Genomic DNA, 24,227 nt, shown 5'->3' with positions numbered 1-24,227 from the left:
TTCCTGCTTCTGTCATAGCTGAGTTGCTGTTGAAATAGAGATCTTGAGTTTCACCAGGATGAAAATACTTATTTTAAAATGGTGTGGAGTTGAAAGGCTGTATCTTACGACTTTGTTTTCCATTCTTGTAATGAGTGTTGGCCAGTTCCTTCTGCATAGTATCTAATCCTGTCTATGCCTGAATTTACCCTCAGCAGCTTAGTTTGTGTCTGTGTGCATCAGGAGATATATTCCATTTGCTCTCAAAACCAGTGTAAACTAGATCTAGCCTTTGCCTTTCTTGGCATCAGAATTTAGTAAGCAGCTTCTGTGACAAAATTCTGCTGAAAAGACTTACTAAGCAAAATCATAATGTACATCAAATGCCTTACAATATGAACGTTTCTCTCCAGAAATTTGCTTGTAATGGTACTGTGATTGAACATCCTGAATACGGTGAAGTTATCCAGCTTCAAGGTGACCAGAGGAAGAACATTTGCCAATTCCTCTTGGAGGTGAGGGACAGCAGATAAATATCTAAGCCTCTCTGGAAGCAATGCAGTGACAGGTGGCACTGATGTTAATTAAGCAGCAAAAGATGTCCACTATAGTTCCTTTGTATTTTCAGCCCAAAAGTAAAATGACGCTTGCAGAATGAGAGTAAAACTCCGGTAAGAATCAAAGCACTGTAGAATGCATGTACCCTGCTAGAACATACCCCTTGTACTCTGGCAGTGCAACTTGAGTTCTTCATTCGTAAAATCAAGTTGATGCAAACTGTAATTTTGAGACTGAAAACGCTATAGAGGAAAGAGTCACCACTAGGTTACTGATGCAAATCATGATGTAGAGATGTTACACCGTCAAAGAATAAGTGCTAGGACTACAGAACAAGTCAGATGTCTGATAAGATTTTCTTTTTTGTGTGGTCAATTCTTCTGCTTGGCCCAGAAACATTCTGGAAACTAGAAAACTGCTTTATTGAGTGCATACTGTATTGCAGTTTCTTTAGTCAAAATATAAGATTGTGGTAGCTTGATATCACTGTAATATCCTAAGCATGTAAGCTTTATTGAAATATGTTGCTTTTCTCCTTTAGATTGGCATTGTCAAGGAAGAACAACTGAAAGTTCATGGTTTCTAAAATACCTGTACTCTCATGAAGAACCCTGCAGTATTTGGTCTTACCTAGCCTGGCTCTTCTGTGAAAAATGAATCTTTGCAGTGAATGGACTTCCCTGTTACCTGAACATTTAAAATTTGATTCAGATTTGCATGACTGCGTGAAACGTATGGTGTGTAGACTAGAAACACATAAGAAAACTTCAGTAAGGTGGTAATGAAGACACTTGTGAACTTTAACACATTTCCAATGGAAATGTTTTAGTGATGATTGTTCAGTTTACTATTCTCTACCTGACTTAAATTTGTGAGTTGTATTAAAATAGTGTGTTGTTGCTTAGAAATAAAAGTTTATTCATATATTTTCTGGGATATCTGAAATGCTTTAGCTTAAGTTTTAAACTAGCACAGCAGCCTTACTAAAGAATGGCTAAAATGTTTTGTGGCAAGTGTAGCTCACTGCTCATTGAATAAATTGGAAAATCTACATGATGAAGTATTAGCTAATTAATTAGTAGATTAGCTTGATGTGATCTTATCCTGTAGCTGTAAGACTAGAACTTTGAAGTCTTTCGTGTAAGTGTATCTTAGTAGCAGCATGATAAGACATAAATTGTTTGCTGGGTAAGTAACTGGATCTTCTCTAAAATTTACTGCAGTGACTATGAAATATTAGTGTTAAGCATAGTAGGACTAAAATAAGCTGAATTCCTTAAGGTTTCTATTACTGAGAACATGTTAAACATCTAGGTCTTACATAGTACTCCCAAAACATTTGAAGGAAGTTCATGGGATTTTTTATCTCTTCTGTCACTGAGTGAAGGGGAAAGACAGTGAGTTGGCTTCTGCCATGACTGTACATTTGATGTTGGCAAGCAGGGTGCTTTAATTAGCTGGTAGTGTTAGCTGCGGAAGTAAGGAAGGGAACAGGCGCTACACTAACCTTTTTTTTTCCTTGTGTGAAAAGTTTTGCTGTGACTAATGGTTAATATGGAGGGTTTTGTAATGAGGTTTGGGTGTTACTGCAGAAAGTTGATTTAGTCTACTTTTCTAGCAGGCAATTCATTCACTGTGGTCTGAAGTTATAATAGGTTTGTTCTGCCACGCTTTTAATCTAGCTTTAGTTAGCTGTAGGCATTTGGTATTCTGCTTTTAAGACATGTCTCTTTACAGAATGAAATTACTTCATTTGGTGAAACGTGCAGATCTCATCTTCCTTGTGAGATATACATGGAAATTTTCTCTGAAACAATTCAAAACATGCTGAGCTGGGAAACCATAAGAATAGTGGGAAAAGTTAAAAAAGCTGCTTATAATTTCATGTATTCTCTGGAAAGGAAGAAAGAGACATTTCTTTACTGCTAAGACTTATTAATAAATTAATTAGAAAAAAAGAACTGATGACTACCTATGTAAACATCAAGAATAGACAAAACTATATTACTTAATATCACTTGTGCCTATACTTTGTTTCCTGTTCAGACTTGCTAAACAGACATGCTCAATTTTGACTCACTTGAACCTTTTTTTTTTAAGATTTCTGAATTTATATATGAATGGCACTTTATGGCACTAACAACAATTAGGGGAGCATTATAGAGCATTCATATGACAATTTCTTTCTCTGTCTGGTCTAGACAATTCCACGTGTAAGAATCCAGTGTCCAGTCTCTCAATCGCCACAAATTCTGCCTGCTGTTACAGATCTTAACTGTTCCAGAAAAAAGATGTTCCAGAAGATTGTATACTGTTAAGGTATAATGTGTTCAGGAGGAGGAGGAGGGAAAGCCTGCTGCAAAACACGAAATACCAGCACGCAGAACGGAAGTCCAAAGAATAAGTCTTATGCAAGTTGTGCACATTAGCAGAATAAAATCATTGTACTGCAAGTTTACCTAGTCCTGATTCATAGATGCTAAAGTAATCAATCCTTTGGGGGTACATAGCACTTCGTGATTTTCATTTTATCAAATGCCAGGAAAAGTGACATTCTGATTTAAGCTTGTTCTCCTGCCCAAGAGGAAAAACAAGCAGTATCTTCTCCTATTTCACTGGTATTACATGAGTACTTCTGGTGGGTTTTTGAATTGGAGATTAACAAATGATTGGCAAGTCTCATGTGTTACTGAGTCAGTCTTCATTTCAGATGGCATTCCATTAACTTTTACTACCTAAGCTTGAGTCATTTCTCCATAGTCATTCTGCTTGGAATAAATAAGACAAAACTTTGTTTTCTTCCTCCTCATTTAAAAGTCCTTTCTGATAGGAGGAACCTTGCAATTGATAGGTTGGTTTTTATGCTCTAGTGGAGCTGCTTGTGTTTTGACCTTTGAAGGGCAAAATTAAAAGGAGAGGGAATAAAAAGTAACACATTTGAAGTTTAAGTAGATGAGATTTGTTGTAGCAACAAATGATTTAATCTTTCTAGAAGGAAAGCAGAAATTTTTGTCCTTGGAGTGTTTTAAACTAGAACAGTGTCTTGATAAGATTGTAACAAGCCTTGTTAGAAGCCCAAGCCTCTTTGCATGTTCTAGAGGAAAGGCTTCAACAATTTCATGTTTTATTATCTTACGCTGAAACTTCTTTGTCAAAGCTCAGCCTATTTGGAATATATATCCATGTTTCAAGAATGCTGATAAACATGAAAGACTTTGGGAAAGAACTGTTTAAATTACTGCCATGAAAACCTGTTTTCACAGTGAAGGTAGGTTTCAGTCTTTCCATCTATTCCAAAATAGGTTAAAAAATGGTAAAGGATGTGGCCGATAATTGTCGAGGCAGTAAAAGGGAGCTAATAATAGAAAACACTTTTAAAACCCACTAGTAGAACTTGAGACTGGGCAAGCTCAGGCTGCAAAGAGTGGTGGCTTCTTTTTGTTGGAATATTGTGAAGTCTGTGTCTTTCAGATCTCCAAATCAAGATTGCCACCTTAGTGATATCTAGGCTTAACCACAAGCTGCAACTGGATGTAGGAACTGCTGTTTCAAATTCACAGCCTTGCTGCACATAGGCTGTTGTAGCTGATTCTTTTAGCTGATATACTAAGCTGTTGCATAAATAAATTCATTTAATTGTCCATTCAGAGCCTACATCTACCTAATGAACAATGAAACCATCACTTCCCAAATGGTGGCAGCAGTCCTTACTTGTAGAAGATGAGATTTAGTAATTAAAGTCTGTAAGCTGCCTACTTCCCCTTGTTGTATGAATTATCAGACCCTTGACCTTCACCTGTGGTCTGCTAAATCTGACTGTGTGTTTCAGAGATGAGCATGAAGAGCACAACTATGGGTAGGTGAGCAATAATTTTCTCAAGTGAAAGAATAGTGCCTAGATTGTGTGTGCATACTATTCATTGGTTCAGTGGCTTTGCTTAAACCTTACTTCCTGCACTACATTCTTGCACAGCCTAAATGAAAAGCATTTTATTCTGGAGAACTTTTTTGGAGAGGGAGGAGGGAACCTCACAAAAAAAACACCTTAGGAAATAAGTTTATATCTTAAGTCTGTTTTCATTAACTTAGAATTCACCTGGACTGCAAGACCTCTGTAACATTATTATTTCTGTTTCTGTATCTTTAAAAATCCTCATTAAACTTCCTTGAGAGCTTGGCATTTAAGGTTCTAAATATATCTAAAGCCATTATAAAACTTAAAATTGTGAAGAGTTGTTGAAGCTTAAGTTTTAAATATTTGAAAAAATAATAATTAAGCAGAGCTCTGCATTTTGTCCTATTCTGCCATCCTGCTTATAATCGGTATGCAGTTGCCCTAAAGATGCATACGGACGGATGTACCTGGAGTTCCAGTCAGCAGTTATCTTTTCCTTAATCCTTCTGGAAGGCTCTAGTGTTACAGGATCCTTGTGTTACACCCTTGCTTAAAGTGGCTCAGTAGTTCCTCTTACTATGTGAATGTACGTACAAGATTGGTATTTAGCCAGTTAAAGAATGCGGGAGGCCTTTTTATAGCTTACTTTGGGACACAGTAGGGGTTACTGTCACTTTTGGTGTATTCAGTATTGATAAGTGTCACTGAGTGTTCCTCTAATTAGTGTGCTACTGCCACTAGGGAAATAGAAGTGGTCTTAGAGGGTCATGTGTATTTAAGTATTAAGAATCTGCCTTCCTCCTAAGACTCTCCGTACATCTCTACTCAGTTTAGTTAGGAACGTGTCCCCCATGTGCAGCAACATGAAGGTTACTTTCCAGTTGCAAGACCAAAAGCTCTTGAGATGGATAAGGGAAAAATGACATCGTTTTATGTTTGCTGTACAGATGCTTCATGTCTACTGTTTCCAGTTTACATTTAAAAAAAAAAAAATCTCAAAAGAGGATTTGTACCTGGCATGCCTTTTTAATGTTTGCTACATGCCTGTGATTGATCTCCTTAGGAACAAGTCTTAACCTGTATGGGAGTATTGCTAGAGAGTTGAGCCAACAAAGTCTTTTGAAATAAAATGTACCAATGTTATTTTATGTATGCTTTTTTAAAACAAATGGACTTCTATGCTATTATTAAGGAGGATTATTTTTTTTGGTGGAAGATAGAAGTAGTGTAATTCAATAGTGATGTATGTGATCTTCTTGTAATCAGCTTTGATTTCTTCAAGAAATGTTATATTTCCTCCTATAAATTTCTACCGTAATCTGTACTAACCAACTTAAAAATATTGTGATTTGTACTGGGATATCATAGCTCTAAAACAAGATGATGATATTGGCTTGAGGTCTAAAATTTTGAGTAGAAGAGGATCGTCTAATTTCTTGAATAAGCAAAATGCACAAAAGTGGTTTAAGATGAAGCTAGTAACGTGTGCTCAAGTTTGGTCTCCGCTATTTTAGAATGTCTTGCGCCTGTGAAATGTGACAGCACATTTCTGAAATTAATTTGGGGTCTGATTAAAAGTACTTGTGTATATAATAAATGCTTTTTTTTTTCATTTTAAGCCATTTTTGCCATGATTATGCAGCAAAAAAAACCATGATCTGGATGCAGCTCTCCAAGTTATGAGTAGCTGAATTCTGCAGACATGGTTGGAAGTAGACTGATCATGCTCCTCAAAGACAGGATTTAGCTGTTCCTCTCACAGTTAGAGAGGGAAACAGCACTGTTCCTGCAGTAGATGGACAAGCCTTGGCTATCATCATGGGACAGCTAACCCCATGAAAGAGGTGGCACTGCAGTTGTTTCAGTACCCTGTCCCCCACGTGAACTGGAAGGTAGACCCAGCAAATGACATGAATGCATTGATGTGTAAGCAGAGAATAGTTCTGCAGCAGAAGGGTTAAAAATGGTCTGTTCCCAAGAGTCCTGCTGGAAAAATCTACTAGAAGGGCAGCCCCTGTTGTAGAAGAAGCAGTCTTCAGCTGCTCTCCAACAAAGTTAGATACCCAATGTGATGGGGGTACCTCCTGGTGAACGATGGGCTGCACCTCAATAAATGCCAGGACAGACATCAGTGGTATCAACACATCTGTACTCGGTAACACTGGTGAAAAAGATGGCCCTGCAAACGGATACTTGTCCGTATCTGTACAGACCTTGTCAGTATCTGATACTGTCAGTATCTTTGAGTTACACCTGTAGCTCAAAGCCCAGATCTCGATTAGGAATTGAAGATACAGAACAAAACCACTGTCCAGGTTCCTTCAGTAAATAGTAACCTGTATATTAATCCATGCATTCTTCAAGATAATTCATATGAGTGAGAATTCAGTATGAAAAAGTTCCTTATTTGGAATATTGAAAGAAGAGTATTTTCCTTCCTTATCTACCTTTCCTTTAGGTAAGTTTCTGCAGTGGCATGGAGAAACTTTCTGATTGTTCAGTAGTGGTTTTACTTCATAAAAAATATTGTGAACAGCACTCTGTTTGAAAATAGCTGGGCCTGGAGTCCTCACCTGTCACTGCCTCACCTGCCTTGCATGCTAAGCTGTTTTTAAAGGGCACCGAGGGGAGGGATGTCTCTTGGGGTTATCAAATTGTTTCATTTCTCCTGGTAGCAGAAGTGCTGGCTTAAGTCACACAAACGAGATCATCCTTCTGTAACACTATGGAAGATAAAAAGGATTTCTGCAGAGGACGAGAGAGAAGGAGGCATCTGCATCTTGCTTCCAAGTGGAGCAATGCAGAGCCCTTCAGGTTGCCTCCACCTGAAGCCAGTCTGAATGCGGCAGCATCTGCTGCCTTGTGGTTTGCACTGCACGGGAGCAGCTGTGTGACTTCCAGGTCCTGGCCGGTTCTTACAGTGGTTCAGACTGATAACACAGCTGGGTCTCTTGTAATAAATTCAAAGTACCAGAGCACTCTGGTCATGGGATGTGATCTGACCACACAGAAATGGACATCTAGTGTGGGACTGTCCCTACAGTCCTTTAATTAATTTTTGCCTGTCTGATAAAAGTAGTATCCTGATGACTTCAGGGCATTACCCTCTGAACAGGGAAAATTGCCAGTTGTCTGCTGTGGAGATTTAGGGGGGGGTGGGGGGGCGGGCGGGCGCAAAAAACAACAAACAAACCTGTAAAGTTGTAGAAATCATCAAGGCCAACATTCAGAAGACAACAAACGAGCATCTGAGGACACTTTTATATACAAAAGCAAAAGCACCCTGTTGCTAGCAGCTGCATATTGCTGGATGAGGGTGTAGGCAGTGGGAATGCAAAGGAAACGTGCTTAAAATGGTAATACCCCTTATATAGCTGTCTCGAGGCTCTACAGGCTGTTACGCAAAGGTGGTGGTGGTGGTGGTGATGTGTTTCTTGGAAATGTGCCTAGGCTGTATTCTTAGCTCTGTTTACTCAGTGCACCCCCTCTCCCCAATCACCTAAATTATAGGATATGATCTCTAATCTCCCATTAGTTTCTAGTATCTTATTAGCTGTCTCGATTTTAGGCTGCTAATACTCACATTTTTAAGGTATGTTTTCAGGAGAAGGGCATTAGGAATGCTTTAAAAGGAAAGCTTAGCTGTAACAATTGAATATAAGGAGACAATGTGAGAATCTTCCAAATGCATGATTTGGGTGTTACGTTTCTGCAAAGAAGCTATTCAGGTTGAAGCCTCTCTTACGTTATCTTTCCTGCCCGGAAGAGTTCTTGCTGTGTTTATTTCAGTGCCCTAAATCAGCCCCGAAGCAGTGTTTTCTCCCGGGTCCCCATGCAGAAGGCACAGCACGGGCTGTGTGAGCTTTCGGAATGCCTGCTGCGACGGGTGCCGCTCTCGTGAGCGCCAGGGACTTGTGAGCAGTGCGTCGCTGCCGGCTCCGGCTGCTAAGCAGTGCTGCTGTGTGATGGAAACAGCAGAGGTGGCAAAAACAGAAACAAAAGGTTTGGCTTGCAATTTCTGCTTTCTGTAGTGGTTTAGTGATGTGGCAAAGTGGCTGCTGGGAGCAAAGGGACGGACTTTTTTCCAGTTCCTTTGCAGGTACGTATCGAGAGAAGTTGCTGTGAAGCTAACAGAATTGGACAGCTTATGTTTTCAGGGTCACATCTTGTAGTGCTGATACTGGCGAATCATCCACTGACTTTTATTTTTCAAAAGTTTACTTGACCTTTACTTTTGGACAGAGTTTTTCCTGTTCACTAAAATTGGGGCCTCAACTGGCACAGCTCCATCTGATCAGACCGAAAGATCTTGAAAAAGCACTAGCTTGCCTCTGTCCCCACCCTCTCCACACTGTTATTCCATGTGAGCAGATTTAAATACTTTGGTTTTGGACTACAAGCCCCTGGTACATGTATAAGCAGTTCTCTTGATGTCTTCTCGTTCTGAGAATATGTTCCATGTTTCCTCTTGCTATCAAAGACATTTTTTTGGGGGTTCTCCAAAGGTCTGGGCATGAATTACTGCAGGATTCTTTTGTTGTCGTGGGTTGTGAAGAATTAGGAAGTCTAAATTTACAGGGGGAAATCCAGAGCAGATGTAGATTGTTTAGTCACACAAAGTCTGTTTTAAAAGAGCTAGCCTATATGTTTCTGCATCTTTGATGCAATGTATTACACAGGCACATAGTGCGTTTTCTATCTGATTGTGTTTGGCTGTTCCTGGCTATGCTCTGGAGGAAGCCTGCCTGCCCCTCCAGTAAAGAAATGAAGGCACAGCGGGAAGACTTGCTGCTGCTTCGGCTTTGTTCCTACAGGAACAAGCTCTTCAACACTGCGGACTCAAGTCTGACATCAAGCCAGGCTACAAAGCAGTCTGGCAGGTGGAGCCACCATTCCCTCTGCTCCACTGCTTGCATCCATCGGTTGTGTCCTGCCCTGCGGGTAAGATCTCCAGGTCAGGACCCATATCATTGTCCTGTGTAGGCGAAACACCAAGCACAGTAACGCTCCGATTCGTGACCAGAGAACTGACGTGCAAATGTAATGAGTATAGCAATGAGTAAATAGTAGATAGATACAGCTACACGAAGCAACTTGCCTGTTCTTTTGACCCTGAAGTGTTTCAGTCTTCATGATTACATTTTCCCTTTTCATGTGCTCTGGTTTTAGTAATGAAATGTCTTCATCTTGCTTGCGTTCTTTGTACCAGAGTGAAATGTTATGTCAATCAGTGCCGTGTCTCTGTTACCACTTTATGAAATTAATGCTAATGCACATGAGCTGAGGAATGGGCCTTGGGGAGTATGATGCATCAATCCTGCAAAACTTGCGAGATGCTTTTTCTCTGATCTTAATTGCAATTGTCCCTTCAGCCATTGGCTTATTTAAGGTCTATAGGTTTGTGTCCATTGTGCGATTGAAGTTTTACAAATAGTTATCGGGAGATTACAACAAAAGATTTTTTAAAAATACAAATTCTGCCATGAGAAAATTTTTTTTAAATTTCTTGGGGGGAGATAGAGGACTCCTGGCCTTTTTTTTCAAAAGCAATTAAATACTCGGTCTCTATCAAACAAACGAGTTTTGTCAGCTTGAAATATGTTTTAAACAATGCTTATGTAAATGGCCAGCTTGCTATTTCCAGTCTGTCTCCCTAGATGTCACTGGAAGACAGTACATGCTGAGAATAGTGGCACTGAAGCCAGGAAAAATGACTGTAAAGCAGTCATGGGGGAATGCACAGGGGAAAATTTGGTAAAATTCCCAGGTGGTTATAGGCATAACCCGTGTGAAACTGCACCCCAAATTTCCTCTGCCTGAGAGGGAGAGGATCTGAAATCTGTCCTTAGATGTACCCCTTCCCTCTGCCGGCCGCACGTCATCGACGACTCGTAGCTCAGTGCGTGCTTACCGCAGAGCCCTGTGCAAGAGGTGTGAGGAAGAGAGCCCCAGTGTACCACTTCAGAGAGAAGAAAGAAATCTACTGGGAGAGGCAGGAGACAACAGCTATGGCTTCCTAACAGGCGAAAGTCGGCTAATGGCAAGGTACCAGGGAAAGCGGCAGACCTGTCTATGTGCATCTCTACAGTTTCCACTGGCTAGCGCTGCCCCTCCTCTGACAGTGAGCCAGTTCTGGGAGTTGAATTGGCAGGAAATTATCTGCTTTTGGGGATTGAGGAGTCGCTTCTTGTCTGCTTAGTTCTCTGAGTTTGCAGGCTCAAAGAAGTGCTGATGCTGGGTCTACTGGAGCAAGGTGGCGGAGAGGTGCTTGGTGCACTTCTGCATGGGGGCAATGGGAGTGACTGCGCGCCAGACCCAGCTGCCTGTAGGAAAGAGTTGTAAGGAACCGGTGTTGGAGAAGCTGTTCAAAACCATGGCAGAAGTCAGAGGATGCCCCTTTAGGGATCAGAAGTTTGTATGGCTGATGGTCCTCTCCAGTGCCACCCCAGGCTGGCTGGGCCCATAAGGGTATTTGGATAGTTCTGGGTATGGATAATGCCTGGAGGCCCATTGTTCTTCCAAGACTGTAAGAGGTGGAAGCAGCCCATTAGAGATGAGCTCCTCGAACACTCACAACACTTTGGATTTCTGTGGGTATTTTGTTCATAAAAGGAGGCTGAAACACATTTTTAACATCTATAGGATCAAAACTATAACTAGCTTTTATTAAAACTGTCATAGAAGAGAAAAATGCTCTGATTTGGTGAGTAAGCGTTGGAAAGTACTTCTAGGACTCTTGCTAAGAAAGGATGAAAGTTGTCACCACGTGATCTTTCAGGAAGCTAGTTCTTTCCTGAGCTGAAATTGTACAAAGCGTAATTTCTAATTCAGCACTCAATTCAAATGCTGTTATGAGTCAGTAGCAGTCTTTCTCTTGACCTTAGCAGGATTCAGGTGAATAAAGGGAGCTTTGTAAAACTGAAACCTCCGTTTTGTATATTAACCTTCCTTTTTTTTTTCAAGAGTGAAGCATCAGCAACAGTACAATGACTTATGAGATTACAAGGTTAGAAAGTACACTGTGTCCATGAGATCAGAGTTTCTGAAACTCTGGAGCCAGTTTTATCTCATGGGTAGATGACTTGCATCAAGTGAGAACCTAGTTCATGGGAATGAATGATTGGAATCAGTGCCATGCTGGAAGATAGCACAGACATGTGCCAGGATTCGGCTCCAGAGAAATGTGTTGGTAATTTAAAACCCGTTTTCCTAAAATAATGTATGTATGTCTTTCTGGTCAAAGCAGGGGTGCTGACCCCTCCGCTTGGGAATTTTAGATGCTTGTGGACTCTCTCAGCAGTTGGTGTCAGTGTTTGATGCTCTTAGGGCTGGTGGTGGGACGCACTGTGATTTTGTAGCTCATTTCAACCAGCCTCACTGTTTAACAAAACCAAACAGATAGAGCTGCAACGACATCAGTGGGAGACCAGGTTTGGGAGTGTGGGGAGAAGCTAGCCCCTCTGGGCTGATACAGAGACCCTGCCTGTATTTTGGGGTCCATGACATGCAGGAGGGGGACTAGGCTGTTCACTGCTTATTCCTCACTCAGGCAAGCAGCCACGGCTTTTGCTGCCGACCATCGGACCAGCTCAACATGAGGTTCATTGCACCTCTCTCTCTGTCACACCTTTTCTGACTTGGCACCTGCTTTGGGCTGAGGCACTTCAAGTGAGACCCTGAAGAGGCACAGACATATTTCCTCACTTTGCTGAGGCTGGTATACAGGAGTGTAATCCAGGCTCAGTGATGGAAGAAAACAAATTGGCACCTGCCAGAGAAACTTGGTTGATTCAGCCCCCATAGACCTGAGAGTACGCTCCATGAGAATAATGTCCTACGCTACAGCTGTAAGGGCTCTTTGCTGCTGAAGGCCCTGACTGATCTCACTGTTGGTAAGATCTCACACCATAGCCAGCAGGCATAAATAGCTTGGGTCCGGCGGCCTCCCTGCTGCCATCCGTGCAGCTGTATTGCAGAACAAGCTCTATTCCAAAATGCAGTCTAACATCTTCAACTCCCATGTGGAGGGACTTCCTGATACCCTGTGGGGACTCTTTCAAATAAATAAATCAATAGTATTTCCTGCAACATAAGAAGGTACTGGATGATTTATTTTTCCCCCCTGGTATTGTGAGTATATTAATTCCATTAAGGTTAACTATGTGGAAAGTTTCAGCTGCTGATGGAAATGTTAGCCCCGAAGAAAGGGGGCTTACTCTTCTGGTTGAGATGTCTTACTGCCTCTTCCTTTTGGGGCTGGTGAGCTTATATAGTGGTTCAGGTCATTCTGGGTAACGTCACTCTCAGATGTGGCAAGCGTAGCCTACTGCACGCTGTTACGCCGTGGACACTTAGTTCTGCAGAATAATGACGGCTGCCTCAGCATGGCCAGCAGGCAGCAGCTAATTGTTCTTGAGGCAGGAGCACTGATCTCTCTGGCACAAGGTGCTAAAAACGGTAACTTGAAAAGAGAAAAAGAAAAAGGAGAGGAAAGCTACCAACAGCAGAAAACTGGCACTGAGCTCACATTGGTAACTCAGCCACCGATTCTGGCTGCGTTCAGGGTGGTCTTGAGAAACAGTGGTAATTTCAGGTGAGTGGCTTTATAGTAGGATTTAACCTTCATATACATTATTTGAAGTATGTCATGTTTAATAGAGATTTAAGAGTCAGATGGTCTTACGTGATCATTGACGGTCCAGTCCACGTACCTTCCCATATAGGCACAGCAGGCTAACTCAGGCATGTAAATGTAAATGCTACAAAGTGATCTGCTGCTGAGGCTGCTCTTGTTTGTGCAGAGCTCAAATGAAGCCTAGATGGGTTTTCTAATTTCATGTAATGAAACACATGAAGCAAAAGCTTTAGATTTAGCTGTTCCCCACAAAGATGTACGTGTGAGGAAGAGTCTGTTTGCTCTACCTCAGAAAGAAAAAAGGTGATCTATTGATAAAGCCAGGAAACTGAAGCTAAGATTTTGTGACAGAGAAAGATCTACTAATGATATGGTGCCACTGAAATAAAACTGTGAGTCTCTTTCACTGAGGATGAACATACTAGTTACAATACCAGGAGTCGCCCCACAGACCAGGAGCCCATGGTACCAGACACCACACAACATCACAAGATAGTGCCTGCCCCTCTCCAAGTAACTTGAAAGTGGACATCGGGTGTGGGTTTAAGAACAGAATTTCAGAACCACTGGGTCTGATGGCACTGGCCTTATATGGCCCCCAGCTGCCTCCAGGTGTGAGTTAAGAGGCGGCAAAGTGAGCACAGGCAAAATCCTGATTCAGGATTCACTGACTTCACTGGTGGCTGTGCACACACAGAAATGGATGCATCCCATATGGCCGGCCAGCTGCTGCTGGACAACCTTTTGGAAACTGCCAATATTGCTTAAGGACAGACTCTAGCGAGTCTCTTAGGTGCCTGAGTGCCTATTGATTGCTGTGGGACTGTAGGCGTCTAAATGTATTTCTCTATTTCACCCAAAGCTCTCCTAATCTTCTCCATGCCTTCCCTTTCAGGAAGTGGCTTGTTTGTTTGGGAAGCATAAAGGTTCCCTAGGAAGCAAGGACATACAGATATGTTACTTAAGTCTGGAATTTATTGATTACAAGATACAGAATCCCAAGCCAAATAGTTTGTAGGTCAGGTAGATTAGAGTGTAATCCTTACAGTTTCATTCCTGGTTTAGATTAAAGCTGTAAATATAACTCGAACATTGCACACTCCTGCAAGCAAAGACTTCTCATAAGACTTAGGGCATGAGCCCATCAGTCTAGATATCAGTAAGAAAACCATTTGGAATTACATTTATATAGGTTAGCTTGGGTCAGTTTAATGGAAATACTGCCATGTTACATTTGGGTGGGCTCAATTTCAGCTAATTTAATTTAGCAATCTAAACATTTTATGTAAGCTCCCTCTCTCATTGCTGAAGACAGGAAGGTACTTCAATGCTTCCTGAAACAGGTGAGCTTGGTCACTCACTGGAAGTGTGGATCTCTTACCTGCTGATTAACTGAGTAAGATGGTTTCAACTTAGTTAACAGAGATTCCTACCAAAGAGACCAGCTGTAATTTGGGCTCTGCAGCTCTCCTGAGGTCAGGAGCTTACTGTTGCATGACACCTGCAACCTGGTGAACCTGGTGAACAGGTACCCTGAAAAGGAGCCTGTGCCTTAGGGAAAGCTATAATGCTGGAAAGCATAGAAACCAGGATTAATTGGTCTTTTGGAGTCTATCCATTGAGTCCAGGAAGATGCCATCTATACATCATTTTACAATCATCTCTCTGGAGTGCAGAATACAGAGTAAAGGTTTCAAATTTTTATCCACAGTTGGGAACACAAATCTAAATCAATGTTATGCCTTTCCCCAAAATGGCAGCCATACAACAATTTTGACGGCTGGGGAAAAAGTAGCACTGAAGCACTTTGCTCCCAACTGAACTGGAACGATTTGTATTGCATAACAGAAGGGTTATTCTGAGGACTGTGGCATTGCTTTTAAATAAGTATGGATGATTGAGACCTAGCTGGAAATTAATTCCTTGATCAGCTCTTTTGTAAATAAAGAAATTAGGTCTGTCAGTTGTTGATTTGGATGAAAAACTGAGGTTTCATGACACTGATAGCTGTTCTGGAGGCATGAAATGGAGTTCTACTGGGGTTGTATCCATGGGCTAGATCTGAAAGCCATAAATTGATCAGATTTTTGAGCAAATACCTTTTACAAGTAAAACCAGGTGCATTTAATAACCCAGACTGGCAGGGCCTAAAATGATTTCAAAGGTAGCTTTGCATTTTATCAAATTTCTAAGATTCCTGTCCTTTTTTAACTAGCACCAGGCATCCCTCCCCAACTTGTTCCCAATGTCCTTTCCTCTTACCAGAAGCAGCAGCCTTATTGGGTTTTTCCTTCTTCCTTTAAAGGCAGTGTTGGAAAGGATCTGCTGAAATACAGTAGCATCACAGAATCATTAAGGTTGGAGAAGACCTCTAAGATCATTGAGTCAACCATCAGCCCAACACCACCATGCCCACTAAACCATGTCCCTAAGAGCCACCTCTACACATCTTTTAAATACTTCCAGGGATGGTGACTCAAACACTTCCCTGGGCAGCCTGTTCCAAGGTCTGACCACTGTTTCAGTAAAGAAGTTTTTCCTAATGTCCAGTCTAAACCTCCCCAGGCGCAACTTGAGGTCATTTCCTCTCGTCCTATCGCTTGTTACTTGGGAGAAGAGACCAACCCCCACCTCACTGCAACCTCCTTCCAGGTAGTTGTAGAGGGCAACAAGGTCTCCCCTCAGCCTCCTCTTCTCCAGACTAAGTATTCATCTGGTCGCCTTCTTTCTTGCTGCCTCCTTCAAACCTTGATCCTGTCCCTCCAGCCCCTCTCCAGCAGCAAAAGCAGAGTGCAGGAGTGACCTCCTGCTAGTGCAGACCAGGGTCTGAAATTCAGACTTCTGGCTTCAGACAAAGGGATGGCCCTGCATGTTTGCAAGAGACCTCTCCTAAGGAACCATGGAGCTGGGTGAAAAGGCACAAGATTGGCATTTTTGTATTGCTAGAGGGAGAGAGTCAAGCAAGGTGATGGAAGGGGTTGGAGGGAAGAGGGTGGTCAGCTCTGCCCACCATACAAATTCTGGAAACATAAAATGAATGCTTGCTGGATTGAATAAATACATGTCTCTTCAGCATTAACAAAATACTTCAGAGTAGACAAACCCAGTCCCTCTGTCCACCCCCACCAAAGAAACCAAATAATAACAGAAATTATCCTGCACAGCATGAGATTTCATTGGAATAAACAGTTTAATATCTATTTCTGCTCCTACTTAGTTGTGAGCCACTTTTCTGAGAGGTGAGTAATTGAGGAAGAGCTACTGGTAGTTTAGCAATAATGTTTAATGAACTGAAAAATGATCTGTTTGTAGGAGGATTAATAGCTCTCTCCACATTAACCTCATGTGGGTTGGTTAGTGAGAAGAGAAAATATCTTATGGCACAGGCCTGCAGCTTTCAGTCTGCAACTCTCGGGCTGAAGTCACTCCTGCCATAGCCTGGCTTTCAGAGGAACATCGCCTAAGTCTGGCAGGCTAATGACCAAACCAGGTTTCTTCTCCATGGTTTTTCTGTCTGAGCAATAAAAGCATCGTTCTACTTTTTATCTCTCCTGAGAAGGCCTGGCCACGTAAGTCACTGCATACCTGGGATTTTAGCTTCGTTGTTGAAAATGGTATGTTTTATCAATGGGAAAACAAGTGCTTGTGATCTACCCCGCCCCTAAAAACAAAATCCTGGAGGAGACCAGAGGTGTGCATTTTACCACGAGATAAACTCAGCAATGGCTGAAGCTGATGAAGTTGCCCTTATGGGGTTATTTCCAGGTAAAAGCTGTAGGTTTCTTGTCACCACTGCAGTGCCACAAGGAGAATGATACCAGGCATTGCTGTGTGTCTAAGTTTACATCTCCACGTAGGCTTGGATTTACTGGCCGCTGGGGGAGAAGGCAGAAAGGATGGCTGTAAAGGAAGTATTCCCCAGCTTAACACTGCTGGTGCAGTCTGTTGTCCCTGTTCTGTATGGAGAGAGGTTGATATAATTTTTCAGCTCCCCATGAAAAGTCATTTTTGGAAATATGCATGTACAATTATTTTAGTAAAGCGTACGCTCTACAGAGAGCATGGCATGACAACTGGGACCTCCAGGAATTTGGTCTCCAGCATTAAATAGAGCTTTTGCTCGTGCTTTTGCATGGGCTGAAGTGATGGTGGCTTTCATTTCAATGCCCGAGGAATGTAAAAAGCCACCTCCATTGCAGGTTCATTAATACAAAAGAGAGAGAAGATTAAATATGGAAAGGGAACTGAATGACCTAGTTCTAGGGCTTCCACAATGAACACCTTTGTTCTTTTATCTGCAAGATGAGCTGACTTTTCTACACCACACTGAATAAAATAGTTGGTCTGGCAAGAGGGAAGAAATATGACAGTAGAAAAATGGGCATCAGAAGCATAGGCTTCAGCCCCACCAGTAAAGTCAACAGTAAGTATCCAGTCAACGTGTCTGGAAAAGCTGAGCCCACAATGACAGATCATCCAACAATCTCAGCTTTTGTCCATTTAACTGAAATCGAAATTCTATTTCACAGCGATGGATGTAGAAAAAGCACACATTAAAAAACTATTTTAGATTCCTTTGGTCCCTAAATATTAATTTCTATAATGGTGGTTGTGATGGTGGTCTGTTGCCACATTTCTGCAGCCTAATTCTGGCCTAATGTTCATGCCAGTGTTTAGTGCAGTTTCCTTTCGTCGTGGTTTAATTTCTGTAGCTTTGTGTTCTATCTGTTAACAGCTAAGTAAAATTAGATTGCAATTTAATTATAACACAATGAGCAGTTCTGGTCAATTAGAATGAGATTAAGCGCTGTGCAAATCTGCTATGGTAGCAAACAATGCTGAAATAAGCACTTGGAGTCTCTAGTTAAAGGATGCTGCTGTGCCTGTGCGGTCCCATCCAGGCAGTTTAAATCCAGCACATGCGAGATACAGGCATGTGCCTTCCCTGCCATTCGCCAGGATGTGGCGTACCTGAGCCCATTTCTCCTCTTTGCCAAAGCTGAGGGTTTTGTGGTCCACCACCCTTGGTGGCTCTACCAGATGAAATTTTCTTCTGCCCCTCCAAATCTGCCTGGTGAGCGGAGGCCGGGGTCTCTCCCCGGTGTTGCCCCATGGATTGTGGGGCCCACTGGACAGCCCAGGCCAGCAAGGGGCAGGTGCCACACGGCCATGGCAACACCCCCCAACCTCCTCCCATGGGATCTTCAGGCCTGAGACGTGCCGTGGGGGCTGTGACAGGGCAGCAGGGTCGGCGGCGGACACTACTGCCAGCTGGACTCCCCAAAACAGCCACCCCCGCGCTAGCCTAGAACTGAGCCTCTCCAGCCCCTCTCCTGGATGCTCCTCGCTGCTGCAAGAAACATCAGCTGCTGGATCCAGTAAGTACCAAAAATGACCCCCCGACTCTGATGTCTCAGCAAATGCAGTCGGTGCATTTGCCCCAGCTGCGCTAGCCGGTGGTCACACGCGACACTGGTGTTTGTGGGACTTGCGGGCTGCGGGGCGACGCTGCGAAGAGCCAAGTGGGATTTAGCTGGGAAGGTCCTGCGATGGGGCAGGCAACTTGCGATGATCCAGGCTTCCTGCTGCGCATAAGTAGATTCAGGAAAATCAGATGATCTAATGGCATTAGTGTAATATACTGTACCAGCAGGAGATTATGTAGTCTGGGTAGACATTAGATGGCAATAAAAACTACGCTTTTCAGGGGTTCATTCAGGTAGAAATGGGGTTAAGCCAGGTCACCCAGGGGTTGACCTGTTTAGGGAGGAGGAGTTATCTCACAGATCTGCCACTGCTCGCAGGTCACCATGAAGCATCCTGTACAACTGGAAATTGTAAGCATACCAAAGCACTTCTAGGACTAATTGCTCAAGATCATTTTAATTAGGCCTCTCGTAAAATTGTCTGGAAGAACTGTGAGGATATTTTAAAGTTTTACCACTGTCTACTGGAGGTAATTTGCTGCACATGCAAGGTACAGCTCGTGAATGTCCTCAGACTTCACATGGCAGGGTTCCTGTTGCAGGCACCTCTGGAGCTGTAGGGACTTCAAAATTTCCCTGGAGCACTATATAAAAGAGATGCTTATTGAATTACTCTCATAGTTGTGAAGCATGATGATAGCTGGTCTAGAGACATTACTGTAGAGCCCACTGGTTGAAGCTTTACTGAGACTTTGAAAAACAGAAACACTCAAACAAGAGGACAGCGAATGCATCACATGCTCTTCTTTGTAAATGGGAAGGCCTTCTGAGCAAATAAAAAAAAAAATCTTTTAATATTGTGTAAGCCATTTGTTCACTTAGCCACAGCAGAGCTAACAAAACCAAATGTTGTCAACTCACAGTTTAATTGCAATGCTGGTAAGCCTTGTGGTGCCTCTTGGGGTTTTTTTGGTTTTGTTTTTTTTTTTTTAAGTCAAAACAGCTTGTAAAGGCAAACGAGTATAGGAGATTTTGATTCTTTTGTTTACCTGTTTTTGCTTTGAAATAAGTGGTTTAGTCCTTCTGCTTAAATGAATGAATGCTTGAATGAATTTAAATTCCTTGCCCAAGAGCCCGGCAGAGCCTGTTTGAGACATCTGGCCAGGCAAGGGCTTCCAGGTGGTTGATGCGAGTGGGGAGGTTTTGCTCAGGCCAGACAACGTAATCTAGTCTCCCAGTGCCTGATGAGGATCTCAAGGCAGGCTAATTGCTGTAGGGACTGGGAAGTTTAGAGGTACCTCGTATAACTGAGCCCTTTTCATTGCCAAAAACATGCCCTGGCAGAAGGGTTACACAGCTTTTTTTCCGAAGGGTTTTCATACAGGTTTCGTGTGTTTACTCAGCTCTGGCAGTTCATTTTCTGTATACATGAATTTTAATCCATCTGTCTGTGTTTAGGACAGTATTTGCTGATGAAGAACAAAAGCAGAGTGAGGCAGTGGAACACTAAGATGCTGCTGTTTTCTAGCAAAGCAACCCCTGCAAGATTGTTACCAATGCATTCATGATTTGTTCAGGGTTGAGAAAAGGCCTTAGCTGTCTGACATTAGAGAATTAGATGGGAATGAGAGAGCTCTCAACCTTTGCATATCAAGCCTTGAAGTCTTTCCAAATACTCTGAACTTGGCTTTTCACAGGAGGCTGCTCAGACAATCCCGCCAAGAAGTCCTGTAGTGGGTAGCCAGAACAACCAGATGTGATACGGGCGGCGCGGTGTCCCTTGGGAAACACAGCTGGTTGACACAAACCAGGGACTTGCAGGCTCCACTGACCTGCGCCGTGGGGCCTCTGCTGTAAGTCTCTGCTCCAACCCAATTTTAGTGTGGGACAGGATGAGGTTTGTGTGAGCCTACAAATAAATGAGGCACACAACTATTGTCAGTAATCGCTCTACATTATATATACGGATGTTAAAAATTCAGTGTTGGCTCTCATGTTGGAGAGCTCCAAAATGAACATATGCATCTTCTACTTTCGTTCAGCCAAGTAGATTTTTAACTCATGTGAAATCTCTTAGGAGAAATCCCTGCATTTAACATACTGTTTTCTATCACTGAGGTGCTGGTTAATTTAGGGTGTTTGTGATGTTATTATGTTGCCCTCAAGTACCCATTTAAAACATCTTCAAGTGGAAATTAGTTTCCTGTGGTATTACTCTGACTAGTTTCAAGCAGCAAAGTACAAGTCTTCCTTTCTCAGCTAGACCCGTCTCTGTATAGCAGAAAGCTCTATCAGTATCCTTATGTACTGCAGCAGGCCAGCTAGGATAAATAAGAGTGCATCTATGGAATGAACTAACCATTAAATTTTAATGTTACCTAAAGATGTAAGAACAGCAGGAAGCAAAAATAATGACAGTTTGTCATCATAGCTGTCCTGCCATTCTTTTGCATAATTAGGATTACTGTTAGCTGTACTTCAGGTGTCCCTTTTGTGCTAACAGGACTCTTTCTGATAACAACTGCACATTATGGGCAACATAAGCAGAGAATAAGAGCCAGTCCCTGCTCTGAAGTGCTTCCACTATTATTGGATATAGGAAAAGAAGGGGTTGAGAGGAAGGCATGCAACTTACAAGCAGAAGGTTGGGAAATGAGCCACTAAAAATGGAACTACTTCAGATGAAGGACTCACACTGAGGTCTCTTTAGCTTGCTCCAGTGTTTTCCTTTTAAGTCCATATTATCATGGCAGGCGTTTAAAAATACATGCACTCAATAGAAAGACTATACAGGCCTTCCATCCAGGAGTAGGCTTGAGACAAAGATGTCTTCTCTTGTTTAGATGTGTACAATAGGTACTCAGTGCATTTTGATATAGATAGCTGCAAGTGGCTCTTTCCAAAGGGTTATAACAGAACATATATTTAGGAGGCCACATTGATTCATTACCAGCTTCTGGTGAGATAATGTATGAAGTGAACATGAAAATCAATAAGACAAGCAAAATGAAAGAGCTTGAGATAAGCAGGGGGAGATAGAAGAAATCAATGCCATCCAGAAACTATGATGGTGAAGCATAGTCCATAAGAGATCATATTAAACTCGTAAGTCACATATTTCCAATACTGGTCCGTAACATCACCTATGACAATAACTATAACAGGGATTGGCATCAGTATATTTACATATTCGCATAAGTGCAGTGAAATTCTTCAGATTCCTAGTGAACTTCTCCTCCTACAAACTATCACAGTAAGTTCATGGCCGTGCCAGGATGTGTTTTCCAGAATAACCTTTATATGTTTAGTATAGGGAGATTTATTGATATAAGATCAAATATTAACCTGCATTTCATAACCTGGAAAAAATAAGCCACATTAGGAATAAAGACATTGACTATTACCCTATTGCTGGCTGTGGGTGTGCACAGATACATAAATAAATAGATAATACAGCAAGGTCCTCTGATCAAACTGATTATTAATTTCGTTCAGGCCACTTGCTGAGACATTTTGGATAGATTGATAGTGTTGACAGGAAAGCTGTCTGAATGTTTTTTCTCCACTTCTTTCACATCTGTTTCTCACTTTTATTCTACTGTGGCAGTGTACAGCTTGGCACTGAGAGAGAATGAAGGTTCTTATTTCTTTTCCCACTCAGGACTGTATCAAAAAGTATATTATCAACATTTGATATTAAATGCATAATGCGGATTGTATTTTTCCCAGTATTTCCTCACTGACCATGGGGTCTCCCTCTTGTTCAACCACTTTTTGGGCCTTTCAAGAGCATCCTTTCACTACTGTGGTATTAGAATTTATTAAATTCTGTTGGCATTTTGAAACCTCTCTTTAAATACTCTTTGCACAAGTGAGACATAGTCAGACCATGGTTGACCTCAGCTCAAGAATGTATGATGTGAAGGCAAAGGTGTATTACCATTAAATAAAAAAAGGTAACAAAGGTCTGTTCCACAGCCCAGTGAAACAGCCTAGCTGCTAAACCCAGAGCAACCCTTGCACCAGCTGCCCAGGACCCTGCAGCTGTAGGGCTGGGGTGATTTACCAGCACTGTAAAGAAGTAGGAGACCTTTGCCTCTGTGCTGATTTTGACTGGGATAGAGTTAAATTTCTTCATAGTAGCTAGTATGGGACTATGTTTTGGATTTGTGCTGAAAACAGTGTTGATGATAACACAGGGATGTTTTCATTATTGCTGAGCAGTGTTTACACAGAGTCAAGGCCTTTTCTGCTTCTCACCCCACCCCACCAGCAGGTAGGCTGGGGGTGCACAAGAAGTTGGGAGGGGACACAGCTGGGACAGCTGACCCCAACTGACCAAAGGGATATTCCATACCATATGACGTCACGCTCAGCGTATAAAGCTGGGGGAAGAAGAAGGAAGGGGGGGGACCTTCGGAGTGATGGCATTTGTCTTCCCAAGTAACCATGTTTCCCTGGGGAGGCCCAACCCCCTGCCTGCCGATGGGAAGTAGTGAATTAATTCCTTGTTTTGCTTTGCTCGCGTGCACGGCTTTTGCTTTACCTATTAAACTGCCTTTATCTCAACCCACGAGTTTTCTCACTTCTACCTTCTTGATTCTCTCCCCCATCCCATTGTGGGGGGAGTGAGCGAGCGGCTGCGTGATGCTTAGTTGCCGGCTGGGGTTAAACCACGACAGCCTGCTTGGAGGTATTTGCTAGTGAAGGGGAAATCATTGTTTTCTGCACAAGTCTGCCACTGAATTTTTTTTTTTTTTTTTGTTAGCTGTTTACAATTTCTCAAATAAGAGTTCAGCCCTCATTTCTTCTGACTTCTCCTTACTCATCATCATCATCAGTCCTTTGTAATCTTTGTCAGCTACTCCAAGCTAGGTTTAACATCTGAAATTAGTGAAATGTCCTAAAGACCTAGGAGTTGTCTTCTTATAGCCTTACAGCAGCAGAAAATCTGAATTCCTCATGTGTATTATTTTCTTCTCCTGAAGTTTGCAACCACACAATTTACACCTGATTTATTTCTAATATCACTTGCTGTTAGTGTTTTTCCCTCCCATCGGAATATAGCTGGCACTTTCCCCCCCTGAAATGCATTAGCTTGTATTTTTCTACACTGAGCAATATTTTAGTGCCTAGGCGTAACATTGTTTTAACAGGCTCCCTCTGTGTTGCCTTCGCTCCAAGCATCAGAGAAACAAGCGCTTCTTTACACTGAGGTTCCCATCTGGAGATGCACCCAAATCTTCTTTGAAGCTTGCCTTTTGAAACTCAGCAGAGTCTAGCTGCAGTAGGCTAGTGACGCTTTAGCAAAGGCTGAGGTTGCCTTTTTTTGAGTTTATAATGTGAAGTGCTGGAAGATACACTCACTTGTCTTTGCGTATCTCTTGTGTTGCTCTAGTCTTCATTTACTTACTGTTTACATGCTTACGACTCATTAACTTTCTAATGAAAAGAAAGACTTCCTTGAAACATTGTACTTGCTTTTTTTCTGGGTCAGGTTTGTCAAGCTTCCCTGCAGTCCCAGCTTATCTCTTGGGAGAGTCTAAATGTAAGATTTAGTCTGGTGCTGTAACCCAACTCAGAACACAAAAACGGAATTTGTGGCCTTAAATGTACAGTTACCAGGGATCATGTTTCCAGATGCAACTTCTTAGTTTTCAGAAAAATACACAAAAGTATATTCCAGCTGGATTTTGTTTTTCACTGAGAAGTCATAAATTTTGACAGAATACAC

The 24,227-nt window shown here is 42.2% G+C and overlaps 1 protein-coding gene across 1 annotated transcript in view; it reads left to right on the top strand.

Annotated features, from left to right (window-relative positions):
* The window catches only part of EIF1B (eukaryotic translation initiation factor 1B), a 1,952-nt gene extending 490 nt beyond the window's left edge, over nt 1-1,462 (top strand). Inside the window, exons 2-3 of the mRNA XM_009579675.1 lie at nt 393-494; nt 1,079-1,462. Coding sequence (XP_009577970.1) covers nt 393-494; nt 1,079-1,123 — 147 coding nt within the window. The 3' untranslated portion in view covers nt 1,124-1,462. The remainder of the gene's footprint in view (nt 1-392; nt 495-1,078) is intronic.
* Nucleotides 1,463-24,227: the final 22,765 nt, after the last annotated feature.

The sequence above is a fragment of the Fulmarus glacialis genome, unplaced genomic scaffold (genome assembly GCF_000690835.1).
Source record: "Fulmarus glacialis isolate BGI_N327 unplaced genomic scaffold, ASM69083v1 scaffold8536, whole genome shotgun sequence".
Lineage (NCBI taxonomy): Eukaryota > Metazoa > Chordata > Aves > Procellariiformes > Procellariidae > Fulmarus > Fulmarus glacialis.
Note: the sequence above shows the minus strand (reverse complement) of the source record. Positions and strands in the feature narration are given on the sequence as shown.